Below are 14,377 nucleotides of genomic sequence, written 5' to 3' on the forward strand. Positions count from 1 at the left end.
ACAATGGGCATTGAATAAAGTAATCCATATCATGCTATAGGATAGAATGTGCGGTATAGGATAGAATTATATATATATATATTCAGTATGTACATTCAGTCTGTATAAATATAAATAGCTATAGTATATGTCAGATAATAAAATGATTCTCCCCTTGAATTTTCTTTTAGGCTGATGTTTATGAGAAAGTGATGCGGATGGAACCTCCCTTTGGGGGGGGGGGGGGGGGGGCTGGTTGGGTCCAAAGAAAATAATCTCCCTTGATCTAAAAACCCAAGCATCGTGCGTGTCTGTGTGATCTTTTCAGACAGGAGAGGGTTAATGAAGTAACCCATGTCTACCGCGAGGTGGGGCTCTGCTCTGAGTCGAGTCTCCCTCCCATCATCTCTCACACACACACACACACAGTCACACACACTCACACGACCGGACAGGCAGGAGACAGACCCCCCACCTCAGCTAACGGTTCCCTATTTCGTACAAACATGTAAGTATGTTCTTTCTTATGGGAAGCTATACTCGTTATTATAGCTACGTGTTGAGCGGAAAGGTTCCGTGCTAGCCGCTTTGGAAATAGCATTTAAGAAACCTCGTATCGGTAGCAAACTCGACTATTGAGTGTTCGCCCAAGTAACGTTAACCTTACACTTTGGCATCCTGCCATATGAAGAGAAAAACTTTCCAGAGCATAACTTAGCCTAACACATCTCATAGCTAGTGGGCTAACTGAACCAGTCAGAGATTTGAGTTGAGCTTCGGTAGTACCGGACAGAGTTAACTCTACTTGCCTTCAGCCTGGCGGGTTTGACTGACCCGACCTCGGCAGGATCTTGTGCTTTAGCTAGTCTGGCTAACAACGTTAGCTAACTAGTTATAAGTTTTACTTTTTAAGGTTGGCTAGTTTTTGTGATGATAGAAGTCAATGTGCTGCACAGTACTCTGTCACTTTGTTTCACTGTAGTAGCTTTGTCACTTTAAAAGGGTGATGTGAACTCCTAAATAATTATTTAAGTCCCATGGTCAATGTCAACCTGGTCAACACAGCATCCCAAGACTACACCACTCTTGATTTCATGACCACCATTTTCATTAAGATAAGCTATGTTACCTACTGTATCTAGCTACGTTGTTGCTGTTATCTTCATCTTGGCATTAAAGGCTTATGTTTTCACAGTCGTGCGTCGTAGACAAAGTGGGTCACATTTCTGCGTGTGAGGGAGGTGGATGCTGCTTTTTGGCCCAGAGAGCTTGGCAGCGATCCTGGCATTGGGATCGATTCACTGTGGGATCATTATTGACACACAGAGGTACTCACACATGCTACAGCACTCACATACTGCCCTCATAATCCTCATAACTGAGTGCTACTGCAGCATGAGGCTGGGTAGACAAACACAGATTTCATACATTGGATTACAGTGTGAAACTCACCCCGTGCCGAAAGTTGTTGTTTTTTTTTTACTTTTTTTTTTACGTCGAGCGCTTTGGGGGATGAAAACCGAGACATGCTATAAATCTACAGTTTTGGTTTCTGCATGGGTGACTCGCTTGTTTTCTCTGAGTTCCTATAGCCATTCACTATTACGCGTGTGTGTGTGTGTGTGTGTGTGTGTGTGTGTGTGTGTGTGTGTGTGTGTCAAGTACCGTTGTGTGTCTTTCTGGAGCATTTCGTTTTCCCTGTGCCCAGAATTCCTTGCCTGTTATTGTAGATATAAAAAGTGAAAGACATTAGATGAACACTTTCTATTTCAGTATAGCTCTGTCTCAAAGGGCTCTGCTGAGTTTGGAATCAGTGGGGAATTCCCTCCTCAGATAAGAACACTTAGGGATTTCCACTGGCTTCTACTTTCACAGTTCTCTCAGTGTCCATATTGGTAGGATTTGAGTCATGCGCCCTCTTCCAATCAGTTATGTGACTCATAAGAGGAGGGGTCGTTGTCAAGTTAAAGGCACGTCAAGTACCCACAGTCTGTAGACCCCCCCTTCCAGGAATAGGCTCTATCTGTCTGTCTGTCTGTCTGTCGGTGGTCCTCACAGTCTGGTTGTAGCATATTATGGCCTTCCTCTGCTCTTTAAAATTTGATTTGCTTGGGGGGGGGGGGGGGGGTCAGAGCGGAAGCATGCAGGCACAGTAAGACACTTCATCACTGCATCGGGAATAAAGTCATTCCAGTCAACAAACTGAACGCAAACAAAACCTTAAATCCCTAGTGCAGACTCCGTTGAGATAAACTAATGCAATCTTCTTTAAGGATTAAGCTTTGTGTGGGCTAATTTCAAGGGCTGATATTGCAAACCCTTTTGGCTCGGCTACTTGTTCTGTGTTATTCAGTTGAATACTGACTACAGGTTCAATAATCGGATAATAAACAGTCATTTACATGTAGTTAAACAGTAAACAGTTATTTTGTGAGTTTTTGTGTGTGTGTGTGTGTGTGTAGTTGTCTGTTTGAGTTTCATGCAAATCCAGTACGTTATCCATAGCATGACTGGTGTGTGTGTGTGTGTGTGTGTGTGTGTGTGTGTGTGTGTGTGTGTGTGTGTGTGTGTGTGTGTGTGTGTGTGTGAGAGACTTGTAAGCTGACACTACACACTGCTGGTATGAAGCCTGTATCGTACCTTGCAGCTCTGGCTCTGTCATGTTGAAGGGAGGAGATGGTGAGGGTTTGGGCCGGGTCTGTAGAGCAAACTGGGTGGGTATTGTACGTGGGGGGGGGGGGGGGGGGGTACTGGGTCAGTGCTGGGTGTGGGAAGCCCAGAGCAGTGGGACAACTCTTATGGAAGCTCTCCTGAACCACAAAATCATTGATGGATGCTGATGTAAAGTGTAGCTCCCATGGAAACTTTCCTTGCTTGTTCAGTGGACGACATAGTTAGTCAAATATATTAACATATTGAATATACAGTACTAACATATTTAGTCTGCATCTCCTTGTCATGATTATTAGGATCCTAGTGGTTTCAAGGAATGATTTGGATCGCCAATCTCTAATAAGCCAACCTTCACTGCAAGTCTGTGTCTTCTACTGTAGTTCCTGTTCCAGTTTTCTACGCACCTTCTTTCTTTGTTTTTTGTTTTCCTATAAGCCAGATAGGTCTACAGTAGCCTATCTCTTTACTGTCTGGCTGCACTCCTGTGGTCTGTGTACAATGTTTAGCTGGCCAACCTCTGTGATTCAGCTTGCTCTGCCTGCTCCGCTCGACCACTGAGCTGAACCACAACAGACCAAACACCGATGTCACAGTCGCACTGTGCAAATCATCTGTTATATTCAGCTTCATGGACAAAGCCCACGAACCGCTAACTATCTGTGTAGGTGGCCACTTCTGCACTTCACTGGGAAACGACGCTTACAGAGTATTTAGGATGTGTGCTTGCTTACACCACACGCACGCGCGCGCGCACACACACACATTATAGGCCTACACACAAGCATTGCTGCTACACAGACTCTAACCAAATCTTGTTTAGGCTAGCTGTATCAGAGTTGGTGGGCTAGGTGTGACGCAGATGAAAGGCTTGGAGAGGGTAGCCTGTGGCGTGTGGCGGGCGCCGGTCATACGATACAAGGGGAGTTGTCCTCCTCGATGAGATATTTTCAGACTCGGCAAATAACCACAATGGCTGGTTGTATTTTCAGTGCTTTTCGGAAAAGAAACTGGACAGTGTTAGCTTTGGTTTGCTGAGGCAGATAGCAGAGACTGAACGTTTTCGACCTTGGCGAATGCTGTTGGTGAGAGTAGACTATGCAGGTGTCTCTCAGACATACTTCAGGATGACGCGCACACACACACACACACCACACACACACACAAACACACACTACATTACACACACACACACACACTACACACACACAATACACACACAGGAAACACATCTGACATCCGCACCCAGATGGATGAGTGAGCTGTTGCGTAAGGAGGAGGTTGTCTTGCCACAGCTCTCTGACAGCTGTTGCTGTTCTTGTCGGCAAGTTTGGCCGTCGCCGAGACCTATAGGCCTCACGCTTAGCACCCTTCATACTGTATGCCAGAGATACTCATTACATTTTTACATTACGGTACATTACAGGCATTTAGCAGACACTTTTATCCAAAGCGACTTACAATAATGGCATTTAGGTAGTCAGTGTACTGCTACTCACCAGAACCCACAAGTGCATCACCCCTCTAAACAAGTGACTAAGAGCATAATCTTGTGCTGAAGCCAAAGTACAAGAGTAGCAAAATACTCCATAAACATGGCGGTTAAACCCATTGGTTCCGCTGCTGTGTGTAGTTGCAGTAAATACCTCAAAAGAGTAGTACGCTCTGCACGCCATGACGATAACAGGCTTTACCACATGCTGTGTCATCATGGCCTCCACCGTACAGACATCGTGACTCCCCGTCTGTCTTTCTTTGAGGAAGTCTCTCTACCAGTCTGTCTCTCTTTGAGGTGGTCTTTCTCCCAGCCTGTCTTTGAGGTGGTCTCTCTCCCCGTCTGTCTCTGAGGTGGTCTCTCTCCCAGCCTGTCTTTGAGGTGGTCTCTCTCCCAGCCTGTCTTTGAGGTGGTCTCTCTCCCAGCCTGTCTTTGAGGCGGTCTCTCTCCCAGCCTGTCTTTGAGGTGGTCTCTCTCCCAGCCTGTCTTTGAGGTGGTCTCTCTCCCAGTCTTTCTTTGAGGTGGTCTCTCTCCCAGCCTGTCTCTGAGGTGGTCTCTCTCCCAGCCTGTCTCTGAGGTGGTCTCTCTCCCAGCCTGTCTTTGAGGTGGTCTCTCTCCCCGTCTGTCTCTTTGAGGTGGTCTCTCTACCAGTCTGTCTTTCTTTGAGGTGGTCTCTCTACCAGTCTGTCTCTGAGGTGGTCTCTCTCCCAGCCTGTCTTTGAGGTGGTCTCTCTCCCCGTCTGTCTCTTTGATGTGGTCTATCCCCGTCTGTCTTTCTTTGAGGTGGTCTCTCTCCCAGCCTGTCTTCGAAGGGGTCTCTCTCCCAGCCTGTCTTTGAGGTGGTCTCTCTCCCAGCCTGTCTTCGAAGGGGTCTCTCTCCCAGCCTGTCTTTGAGGTGGTCTCTCTCCCAGCCTGTCTTTGAGGTGGTCTCTCTCCCAGCCTGTCTTTGAGGTGGTCTCTCTCCCAGTCTGTCTCCAGAGGGCTTCTCTTGTTTGTCAGGTCCAGAAAAGTCTCTTCAGTCTTTACTTCCTGCTGCTTCTGGTAACTGACGTAGACCAGGGATTGGGAACCAGGCCGCCTGCCGGCCTGTGGGTAAGCAGAGCCCCGGAGGGTAGAGGAACAGGCTGTTGTGTTCATCTAAAAGTGATGATGATGACTGTGGAAGAGGCCTAGGGGATATTTATGGGACTGGAGGACCTAGTAGGGGATATTTATGGGACTGGAGGACCTAGTAGGGGATATGTCAAGAGAAGGGGCCTGTATTCTGCTGTCGAGAATGAATTATGTTTGCTTAGATCAAAGCCCTGTTTTTATCAGGATCCCTTGCTGTGTGTGCGGTTGTTATTATCTCTCTCTCGCTCTGCCTCTCTCTGTCTGCCAGGGGTTGTTGAAATCTCTTTACAGTATGTGCTCTTTTATATGTTGACACAGCTCTTTTTATGTTTTGATGTACTACGCTAGTCCAGCTGACTTAATCACATCTCCCTCTGTTCCAGAATCGTCACCATGGCGACAGGATGCATCACAGCCACCAAGTACTTCCTGTTCCTGTTCAACCTGCTCTTCTTCGTAAGTGTCAAACCCACACACATGCATGCATGCACGTACAGTACCTAGTGTACTGTAGCTTCACTCACTCTTCCTGTCTGATGACAGTCATGTGTGTAATGTTATGATTGCTGTTCGTTTGCATGTGAGGTACCTGTCAGCTATTATTTGAATACGTATTCATATTCAAATACCTCTTAGATAAGGGAGTGTACATAGGTAAATCTTATACCTGCTGACAGCAGAGGCTTTGCGTCCTCTAACCAGCAGCCTCTCCAACACTCAGTGTCACTTTAGACTTCGACGTACGCAGACTCTTAACAGCTCCTCAAGCGATTCGACAGCACCTTTCTCCCTCAAACCTTCCCTGATGACATCCAGACCGCAGACCATCCTAGTAAAACTCAGTCCTGTAGTCTTTTTGATGTGAACCCTAGCCTGGTTTTAATGGCTAGGGTCTGGGTTAGAGTTAGGGTTGGGGTCCTTTGATGTCTGGGTTAGGGTCCTTTAATGTGAACCGTCCTAGTCCGGCCTTAATGGCGTCAGCAGGAGGAAATGGCGGGACGCACAGTGCCAGTTCATGCGGAGCTAATGAGGGCTGGAGGGAGGTGAGACGTCTCTGTAAAATGAGCTCCCAATCAAGGCTCTAATTACTCCCGGGTGGGGGGGGGGGGGGTGGGTTTCAGAGGAAGGTGGTGAGTCAACAGACCCTCTCATCTTTTGGGTGAACCACCCCTCCCCCCCCCCCCCGCCATCATCATCATCATCACCACCCCCCCCACCCTTCAAACAAGCCCCCTCGTCAATTCTGCCCCCGTCCTGCTCTTTACAGCCTCGTTAGCGCAGCGGTGGCGGTGACTCTCCTCCCCCTGCCGCGTCCCGCTAAGTCGCCTCCAGCCTCCAGGCCCCCCATGTCCTGGTCCGGACCCCCGGTTCCCCCTCCAGAGCTGCTCCCCCGCTCTGCTTTTACGAGCCCCCTGGCCCGGGGGATCTCTGGTGCAGGTCGAGGCCAGCGGAGGAGGTCTCCTGGTCCCCATCCAAAGAAAGGAGAGAAAGAAAGAGAGAGAGAGAGAGAAAGAGAGAGAGAGTGAAAGAGAGAGAGAGAGAGAGAGAGAGAAAGAGAGTGAAAGAGAGAGAGAAAGAGAGAGAGAGAGTGAAAGAGAGGGAGAGAAGATCTGATCAGTCCCAGATGCAGGAGACAAGGGGAGCCACACACTCTTATCTTCACTTGGCCGCGCACGCCACCAAATGTTTTCCATGTTTTATCTCACAGCCCTGGTATGCAGGGAGACTTCTAGTAAAAATCCACCTTCCTAAACTGCCTGTGTTCTCCGTAGGTCTTCGGAGCGTTGATCATGGGCTTCGGACTCTGGGTTCTACTTGACAATCAGAGCTTCATCGCTATTCTACGTAAGTGACATATATATATGTATATATATATGGGTGTGTATATGTGTACTGTATGTGTGTGCACTGTACTGTATACTCACACACACACACACACACACAGACATGCCGTGTCCTACGGCGATAATCACATGTTTAGCACTCAGCACTCAGCGCCGGGGTCTGTCAGCACAACAGCTCAGTGGCGAGCGGGAGCTGTGCTAGAGATCAGCGGAGAGGGTTCTGGTCAAATCCCCCCGCCATCGCCCGGCTTACGTGGATTTCATCTGACTGACCTCGTTCCCACGGACCCACGGGACAGAGAGGAATACGACCAGACTAGGGACGTGAGCTGCAAACCAAACAGGCAGGCCTCCCCCTCCCCCCACCCCCCCCCCCCGGAAAACGCATGGCTTCCTCACACACTAGAACGCCGGCTCTGTGGTTGGACACACACACCGAGAGAGGGAGAGGGAGAGAGAGAGAGGGGACAGGGTCTCTCGAGTACAGTAGTACGTCAAAGAACAGAAGCTTCCTTCACTCGGTGTCCTACTGCACCTTTAAGACCAGGGCTGGGTACTGGCAAGGACCTCACGATACCATACGCATCACGATACATTGTGATACGATACAAAACATACAGTATTGCAATACACCTCTTGTGGCTCCGTTCTGAAGGGGTACTACCCAATCTAGGGCACTCCAAAGCTAGGGGCTTGGGCTAAGGGGGAGTGTTGGGATTGGGCCTAAAATTTTTTAAACACGAATGATGTATATATGACTGAATTATCCTTCATTTTTTTCATATATTCATCTATTTCTTGTATTGTTCTATTTATTTTCCTTGTGCAAAAAAAACTGTTACTGTATCAATACTGTACCGTGGAAAATCGGAAAAAAAGATTGCGATGTATTGCTGTGTTGATTTTATTGCACAGCCCTATTTCTACTTCCGGTTTCCGAACCGCAAGTCTTAGGAGGAAGAGACGAGTGTGAAACGTGCGCGAGTGTGAAACGTAGATCTCCGCCAACTCTGCCCCCTGCTGGTGTAGCTCTACAGCTTCCTCATAGCCACCCAGGACCCTGCAGAAGCCATCAGATGCGCCGGGCCCAGTCTCACCCCGGACGCCCAGAGAGATGGAAACTACCATAAATCTCCCTGATTCACTATGAATGCTTTCAGTGTGTTCTCATCCGGCGTGTGTTCAGTTGACGGAGCTTTAGCGAGAGAGCTGCATTTGAGCTGCAGTTTAGCTGTTCACCATTTGTATCTGGCAACCTAATACGGGTTGAGTCAAATGCAACGTCCCCCCTCCCATACTACTCCTGGAGATTTACTGTGCTTGGATAGTATATCATTTTCCTCTTAATTCAAGTTTACAGGTTGGAATTAGTAGTTGGCCCCTGGGAGGGAATTCGAATTTCTGGAACTGTGATGCTACCCCCCTACACCCCCCCCCCTACCCCACCCCCCCCGAGGCCGGGCGGCGTGACGCGGGAGGAGTCTATATTTAGACTGCACGTCCACGCAGGCTTGAATAATGAGCTGTGAAAAAGCTGGAGTTTGACAGTAGACTGACCAGAGCTGGCCGCGTTTCCCGGTCCACAAACACTGGGGCCTGGTCTTTCCCTGGCCCAGGGGCACATCTCGTCAGAGGAGGAGGGTGAGGCTCAGTCGTCCGCCATCTGGACCAGCTCCAAGGTCACCACCGCGGAGCAGAGCTCGCTTATCTTTAGTGGGGCGCCCGGCCGGCTCGACCACGGCGCAGGACACCGCGTTTTTCTGTCCTCCGCGCAGGGAGGACCATTGTTTTTGTAATCCAGCTGTTCCTCCTCCAGAGATAGCTGAGATCCTGCTGGGCTGATACCCTGAGGATATGCCCCCCCCCCCCCTCCCCTCCGTGGGGACCACAGCCCTCCTTCTCCAGCACTGCTCCATCCCAGTACACCACCTACCCCAGTACAGACCAGTATACCACCAGCTCCACCTACCCCAGTACAGACCAGTATACCACCAGCTCCACCTACCCCAGTACAGACCAGTACACCACCTACCCCAGTACAGACCAGTACACCACCTACCCCAGTATAGACCAGTACACCATCTATCCCAGTATAAACCAGTACACCATCTACCCCAGTGCAGACCAGTACACCATCTATCCCAGTATAGACCAGTACACCATCTACCCCAGTGCAGACCAGTACACCACCTACCCCAGTGCAGACCAGTACACCATCTATCCCAGTATAGACCAGTACACCATCTATCCCAGTACAGACCAGTACACCACCAGGCAGCCTGGAGAGAACTGCACCACCATAGTGCAGCAGCGGACCACTTTGTTTATTGACTCTCTAGGTCCCCCTCAGAGGCTGCTCTGTAGTCTCAGTGAAAACAGGATCTCTTTGTGTTTTCAGTGTCCATTGTTCATGGTTATATTAATAGTTAGATTATATAAATTATGTATAGCCTGTTTGTATTAATAGAGCATTTTGCAGCTGCCCCCCACATCTATTATATGGGGATCTTGCAATGTTTTCATTTTTGTCCACTGTGCTCCAGTTAGGACAGAACCTTCTCTCTGTCAGTGCCACACTGTTAATGTTCTACCACGCTAATGGGACACATTGGGTTTATCAACTCTGCGCTCGCCAAAACACAGACCGCCTGATGTTTAAACAAGAGAAGGCCGTGCTGAAGGAGATCTGTGGAGGTGCACTGAGTACCAAGGCCCAATGTGTGTGTGTGTGTGTGTGTGTGTGTGTGTGTGTGTGTGTGCGCGCGCGCGCGTGCGTGTATGTGTGAAGTTTCACTTCAGTCTCTATCCTACGTTTACCGTATACCAAGTTCCCTTCATACAAAACTATTTTCAGTGCAGACTTCCATCGAAACTTAGCAGGGACCTTGCAAATGATATGTCATAATCATAACCCGGGCACAGCTTTAATTCCAGCTTTAGATTGACATATGGGTCTATGTTTACAGTTCAAAGCTGTGTTCCATTAGAGGCATTCATTTGGTCCCACTGTACACAGACTAAATGCGCACCCCTGGATTTGTTTATACAGAGAGGCTTGGCTCCTCCTGAGACGCAGTGTTAGAGGGCACTGGGACTCTGCTCTCTTTCAATGGAAATTTCCGTCAAAGCCGCCAGAGGAACCATTTTGGAATTTCCAGTGGAGAGCGAACTCGATGTGGAAACCTGCATCTTTACGAGTCAGTGACTCTAGCAGTGCAGTAACCAGGCAAACAGATGCTGCAGATCTGAGGGGAAAGCTGTGTTGTAGCCTCACCCCTGAGGGAACTCGTCGCAGATGCTGCTGCTAGCACAACATAGACGTGTGTGTGTGTGTGTGTGTGTGTGTGCGTGTGTGTGCTTGTGTGTGTTTCTCCTGGCCCTGCAGCGAGGATTCACTTGGCAGACGCAGGCTGAGAACAGTAACTGCTTTCAAACACCCGTCTTTTGGAGAAGAAGGCCGCATGTAGGACGGGAAATGCGAACGGTGGTGGTATAAGACTCAGTTTTGAGCATGACCAGGAGACGTCCTCATCTGGTCTCCCCAGTAGCAGCTGAAGTCGATCTTCAGCTTCAGAAGAGAGCAATGTGGCGCTGAACACGCATCGCTTACTGTGCAGTATGTTCTCTGAACACGCGTCGCCTACCGTTACGGTTTTCCCTGAATGCGCGCGTTGCACACAACATCGTTCCGTGTCGTCTCTCTCCGTCAAGTCCGAGCGGCTTCGCAGAGCGACCCGGCCTGGGCGCCAGTGATCTCTGGAGGGGGTGGGTATCATCCTGGAGACGGGGCCTGATTTAGCCTGGATCGGTGTGTTTCTGCTCTCGTAAGTGCTACCCCTACAGCCGCATACGGCCGTCTATACGGGCGCTCCTCTGTACTTACCCCGGGAGAGCTTTCAATTACCCTCCAACCACCGGCCCGGCGATGGACGAGTCTCCGGGCTATATAAAGACTCTGAATCATCACGTGTGTGTGTGTGTGTGTGTGTGTGTGTGTGTGTGTGTGTGTGTGTGTGTGTGTGTGTGTGTGAGATATCTGAAAGAGTGTTTAACCTCCGAGTTGTGAGAAGCAATAGATAAATATGACACAGAAATATGCAGTAAATCTAACTACAGCTACAATGAGCCAATCCTTTGGGCTGACCTTGTGTTTTATATGGGAGGCATTTTGTGAAGAGTATTATGTGACTGTTATACTCAGAGTGGATGGGTCAGGGTTGTGCAACTGTAATGTGAGAGAATGTGCTGGTTCCGTTCGCGAGGCTCTCGGGCGGCGAGTTGGACCCGCATCACAGAGCCTGGAGCCAGGCTTCATCACTGACAGACCCTGGGCCTCTAGCTGGAGCTCCTCCAGGAGAGATAACACACAGACACACACACACACAGACACAAAATGGCTGAGCAGCAGTGCTCCCCCGTTTCCTATCCTCATCCTGGCTTTACCCCTGTCCTACATACCAGTGACCGTCATCCAAGATGGTCCCTCCATCTCCCTCCCAGCCCTTTGCCTGGCTCCAGCTCTCCCTGGTGGGCTGTCAGCCTGGAGCTGCGGAGGAGGAGAGGAGCACTAGAATGTTCTGGTAGTTCTGCGAACGGAAGGAAGGCTGTAGGCTAGGTCTAGCTTGCCAGCGGGCCCGCATACAATCTCAGCTTGCCGTATGCTGCTGTGTCTGTAGGCAGCGCTAGGCCAAGTCTTATGCAATGCTCTCTCTCCGTTGGTTCTCCCGAGCACTGTGGTTTTATGATACAAACGGGTACAGGGATTGTGCAAACATTATGCACCATGTGATTAAGCCAGAATCCTGGTTACATTACAGGACTCATTACGCAGGCCTAACTGTTGTGTGATTGTGTGCATGCTGGATCATGCAAGAATAAATCAAAATCATATCATATCATATATGTGAAGTGAGGATATCATATCATATATGAGAAGTGTTCACCTCTTTCCTGTGTGTGTGTGTGTGTGTGTGTGTGTGTGTGTGTGTGTGTGTGTGTGTGTGTGTGTGTGTGTGTGTGTTTCCTCTACAGAGGAGTCATCTAACACCCTGAAGGTGGCCTCCTACATCCTGATAGGTGTGGGCTCTCTCTCCATGGTCATGGGCTTCCTGGGCTGCCTGGGAGCCATCTACGAGATCCGCTGTCTGCTGGGCCTGGTGAGTCACACTACGGTACACACACAGCCGTGTAAATGGGCTAGCACACTAAACCTCAAGCTAACACGCTACACTAGCATGCTAAACCCAAAGCTAACATGCTACACTAGCACGCTAAGCCCAAAGCTAACACGCTATGCTAGCATGCTAAACATAAAGCTAACACGCTATGCTAGCATGCTAAACATAAAGCTAACACGCTATGCTAGCATGCTAAACCTAGCGTCTCAGGTGTAATACATGCACCGGCACAATAAAAACACACCTACACTGCTACACTAAAGCAGCATTATAAGTAGGCGTAAGCCTGTGGAGGATTGTTATAGGCTGCACCATCCTGGGTTTTCTACTTGCAGTGTGTATCCCCCAGGCCAGCAGATTTACTGATGGTGGGGGGGTAAGCCAGTGAGATTTAGGGGTGTGTTGAGCAAAGTGGTGACCTCTATAGGATTAAACCTGCTCGGGGGTTAACGGGTGCGTCGCTGAACTGTGGTGACACACTTACAGTACCACTTACCCTGAAGACAGTGACCAGCTGTCAGTCCCTCCGCGTGGGCTGCCCCCCTCTACTGGGGCCAGGGAGGGACGTACTACACCCCCACTGGTGGAGAAGAACCTCCAATGATTCTCAGGTCACAAAGCAGATTGTGTTTGAGGCGGATTTTCAAAGGCAGATTACTTTGATATGGATCCAGGCCCTGTTTTTGTATACCTTTTCCAGAATAGGCAGTAACATGACCATGTAACGCCACAGCTCAATAACATGTCAACATGACCATGTAACGCCACATTTCAACATGTCAATAGCGTGACTAGGGCAGGAATCATCAGTCAGAGACCATTAAGTCGGCTGAGATTCTTGAAGTCGAGCAGTCGTTTTTTTGCTCCACTGTCAAGATGTGGTGGTGGGAGATGCAACTCACCTGCCTTGTGATTTATATAGAATCATTTTAGACCTAGGCTATTACTGTAGCCATTTGTTGTCCAGTAAAAGGAGACTGATAAAGCGGAGGGAAGAAGGCCTGCCGCTGTGCGCCTATAGCCTACTGTGCGCCAGCATGTGCATTTCCAAAACGGAATATCACAACACAAAACTGCTTTCCTAGATCAATCTTTTTGTATTAACTAAGATACAGTATCTGCGGAAAAACTTTTTTTTTTCCCATAGACAGATTGAGCTCTAACGTCCAAAAATGCTTCAGTGACAGCCAAAACATTTCCTTGTTGACTGCTGCCCGCATGAGCCTTTTCGCGCACTCTTTCGCAAAACACTGCATAAAAACATGGGGGCATCTGAAGTAGATGGACAATGTGGGCTAGATGATTCATGTTTTGCAAGAAAAACAGGCGTCTTATATTGTGCTGCCTTCGAATTTGAGCTATTTTGACAGCTCTCCCAACTCTCGCGGTCTCCCCTCAGCCTAACGTTAGACATATGGTGGAAAAAAGGAGGAACGAATCGTCAAATCTCTGGTTTGAATAGGCGAACCTGATTCGACTCACAAAATTCAGAGTCGGGGACAGCCCGATGTAACGCGCCAGATCAATAACATGTCAATAACCTGACCATGTTAGGCCACAGCTCAATAACATGTCCATAACATGACCATGTGACACCACATTTCAATAACATGTCAATAACATGAACATGTAACACCACAGTCCAATAACATGTCAATAACGTCACCATGTGGCGTCACAGCTCAATAACATGTCACTAACATGACCCTGTGACACCACAGTTCAATAACGTGTCAATAACATGACCATGTAATTCCACAGTCGACTCTCATGACCGCCGGGTTTGGTTCTGAGCTCCCATAATGCCCTCTGTCTCCGTCCGCAGTACTTCACCTGCCTCATGCTGATCCTCATCGCCCAGGTGACAGCCGGCGTGCTTATCTACTTCCAGAGGGACCTGGTGAGTCTTGTTCTCACACACATGTGCACACACGCACGCACACACACACACACACACACACACACACACACACACACACACACTACCTCCCCCTTTCTTCATATCTGCCCCCCCCCCCTCCCCAGCTGGGACATACTGGGAATCCCCCACTCCCACATGCCACAGCTGTGCCTGTCCCTTATGACCTCACAACCTCATG

At 49.1% G+C, this 14,377-nt stretch overlaps 1 protein-coding gene across 1 annotated transcript in view; it reads left to right on the forward strand.

Moving 5' to 3' along the window:
* Positions 1 to 417: 417 nt before the first annotated feature.
* The window catches only part of cd82b (CD82 molecule b), a 21,095-nt gene continuing 7,135 nt past the window's right edge, over positions 418 to 14,377 (forward strand). The window contains exons 1-5 of the mRNA XM_084452870.1: positions 418 to 487; positions 5,641 to 5,713; positions 7,030 to 7,102; positions 12,133 to 12,257; positions 14,104 to 14,178. Of these exons, the coding sequence (XP_084308996.1) occupies positions 5,651 to 5,713; positions 7,030 to 7,102; positions 12,133 to 12,257; positions 14,104 to 14,178 (336 nt within the window). The 5' untranslated portion in view covers positions 418 to 487; positions 5,641 to 5,650. The remainder of the gene's footprint in view (positions 488 to 5,640; positions 5,714 to 7,029; positions 7,103 to 12,132; positions 12,258 to 14,103; positions 14,179 to 14,377) is intronic.

Source organism: Borostomias antarcticus, assembly GCF_949987555.1.
Source record: "Borostomias antarcticus genome assembly, chromosome: 18".
Lineage (NCBI taxonomy): Eukaryota > Metazoa > Chordata > Actinopteri > Stomiiformes > Stomiidae > Borostomias > Borostomias antarcticus.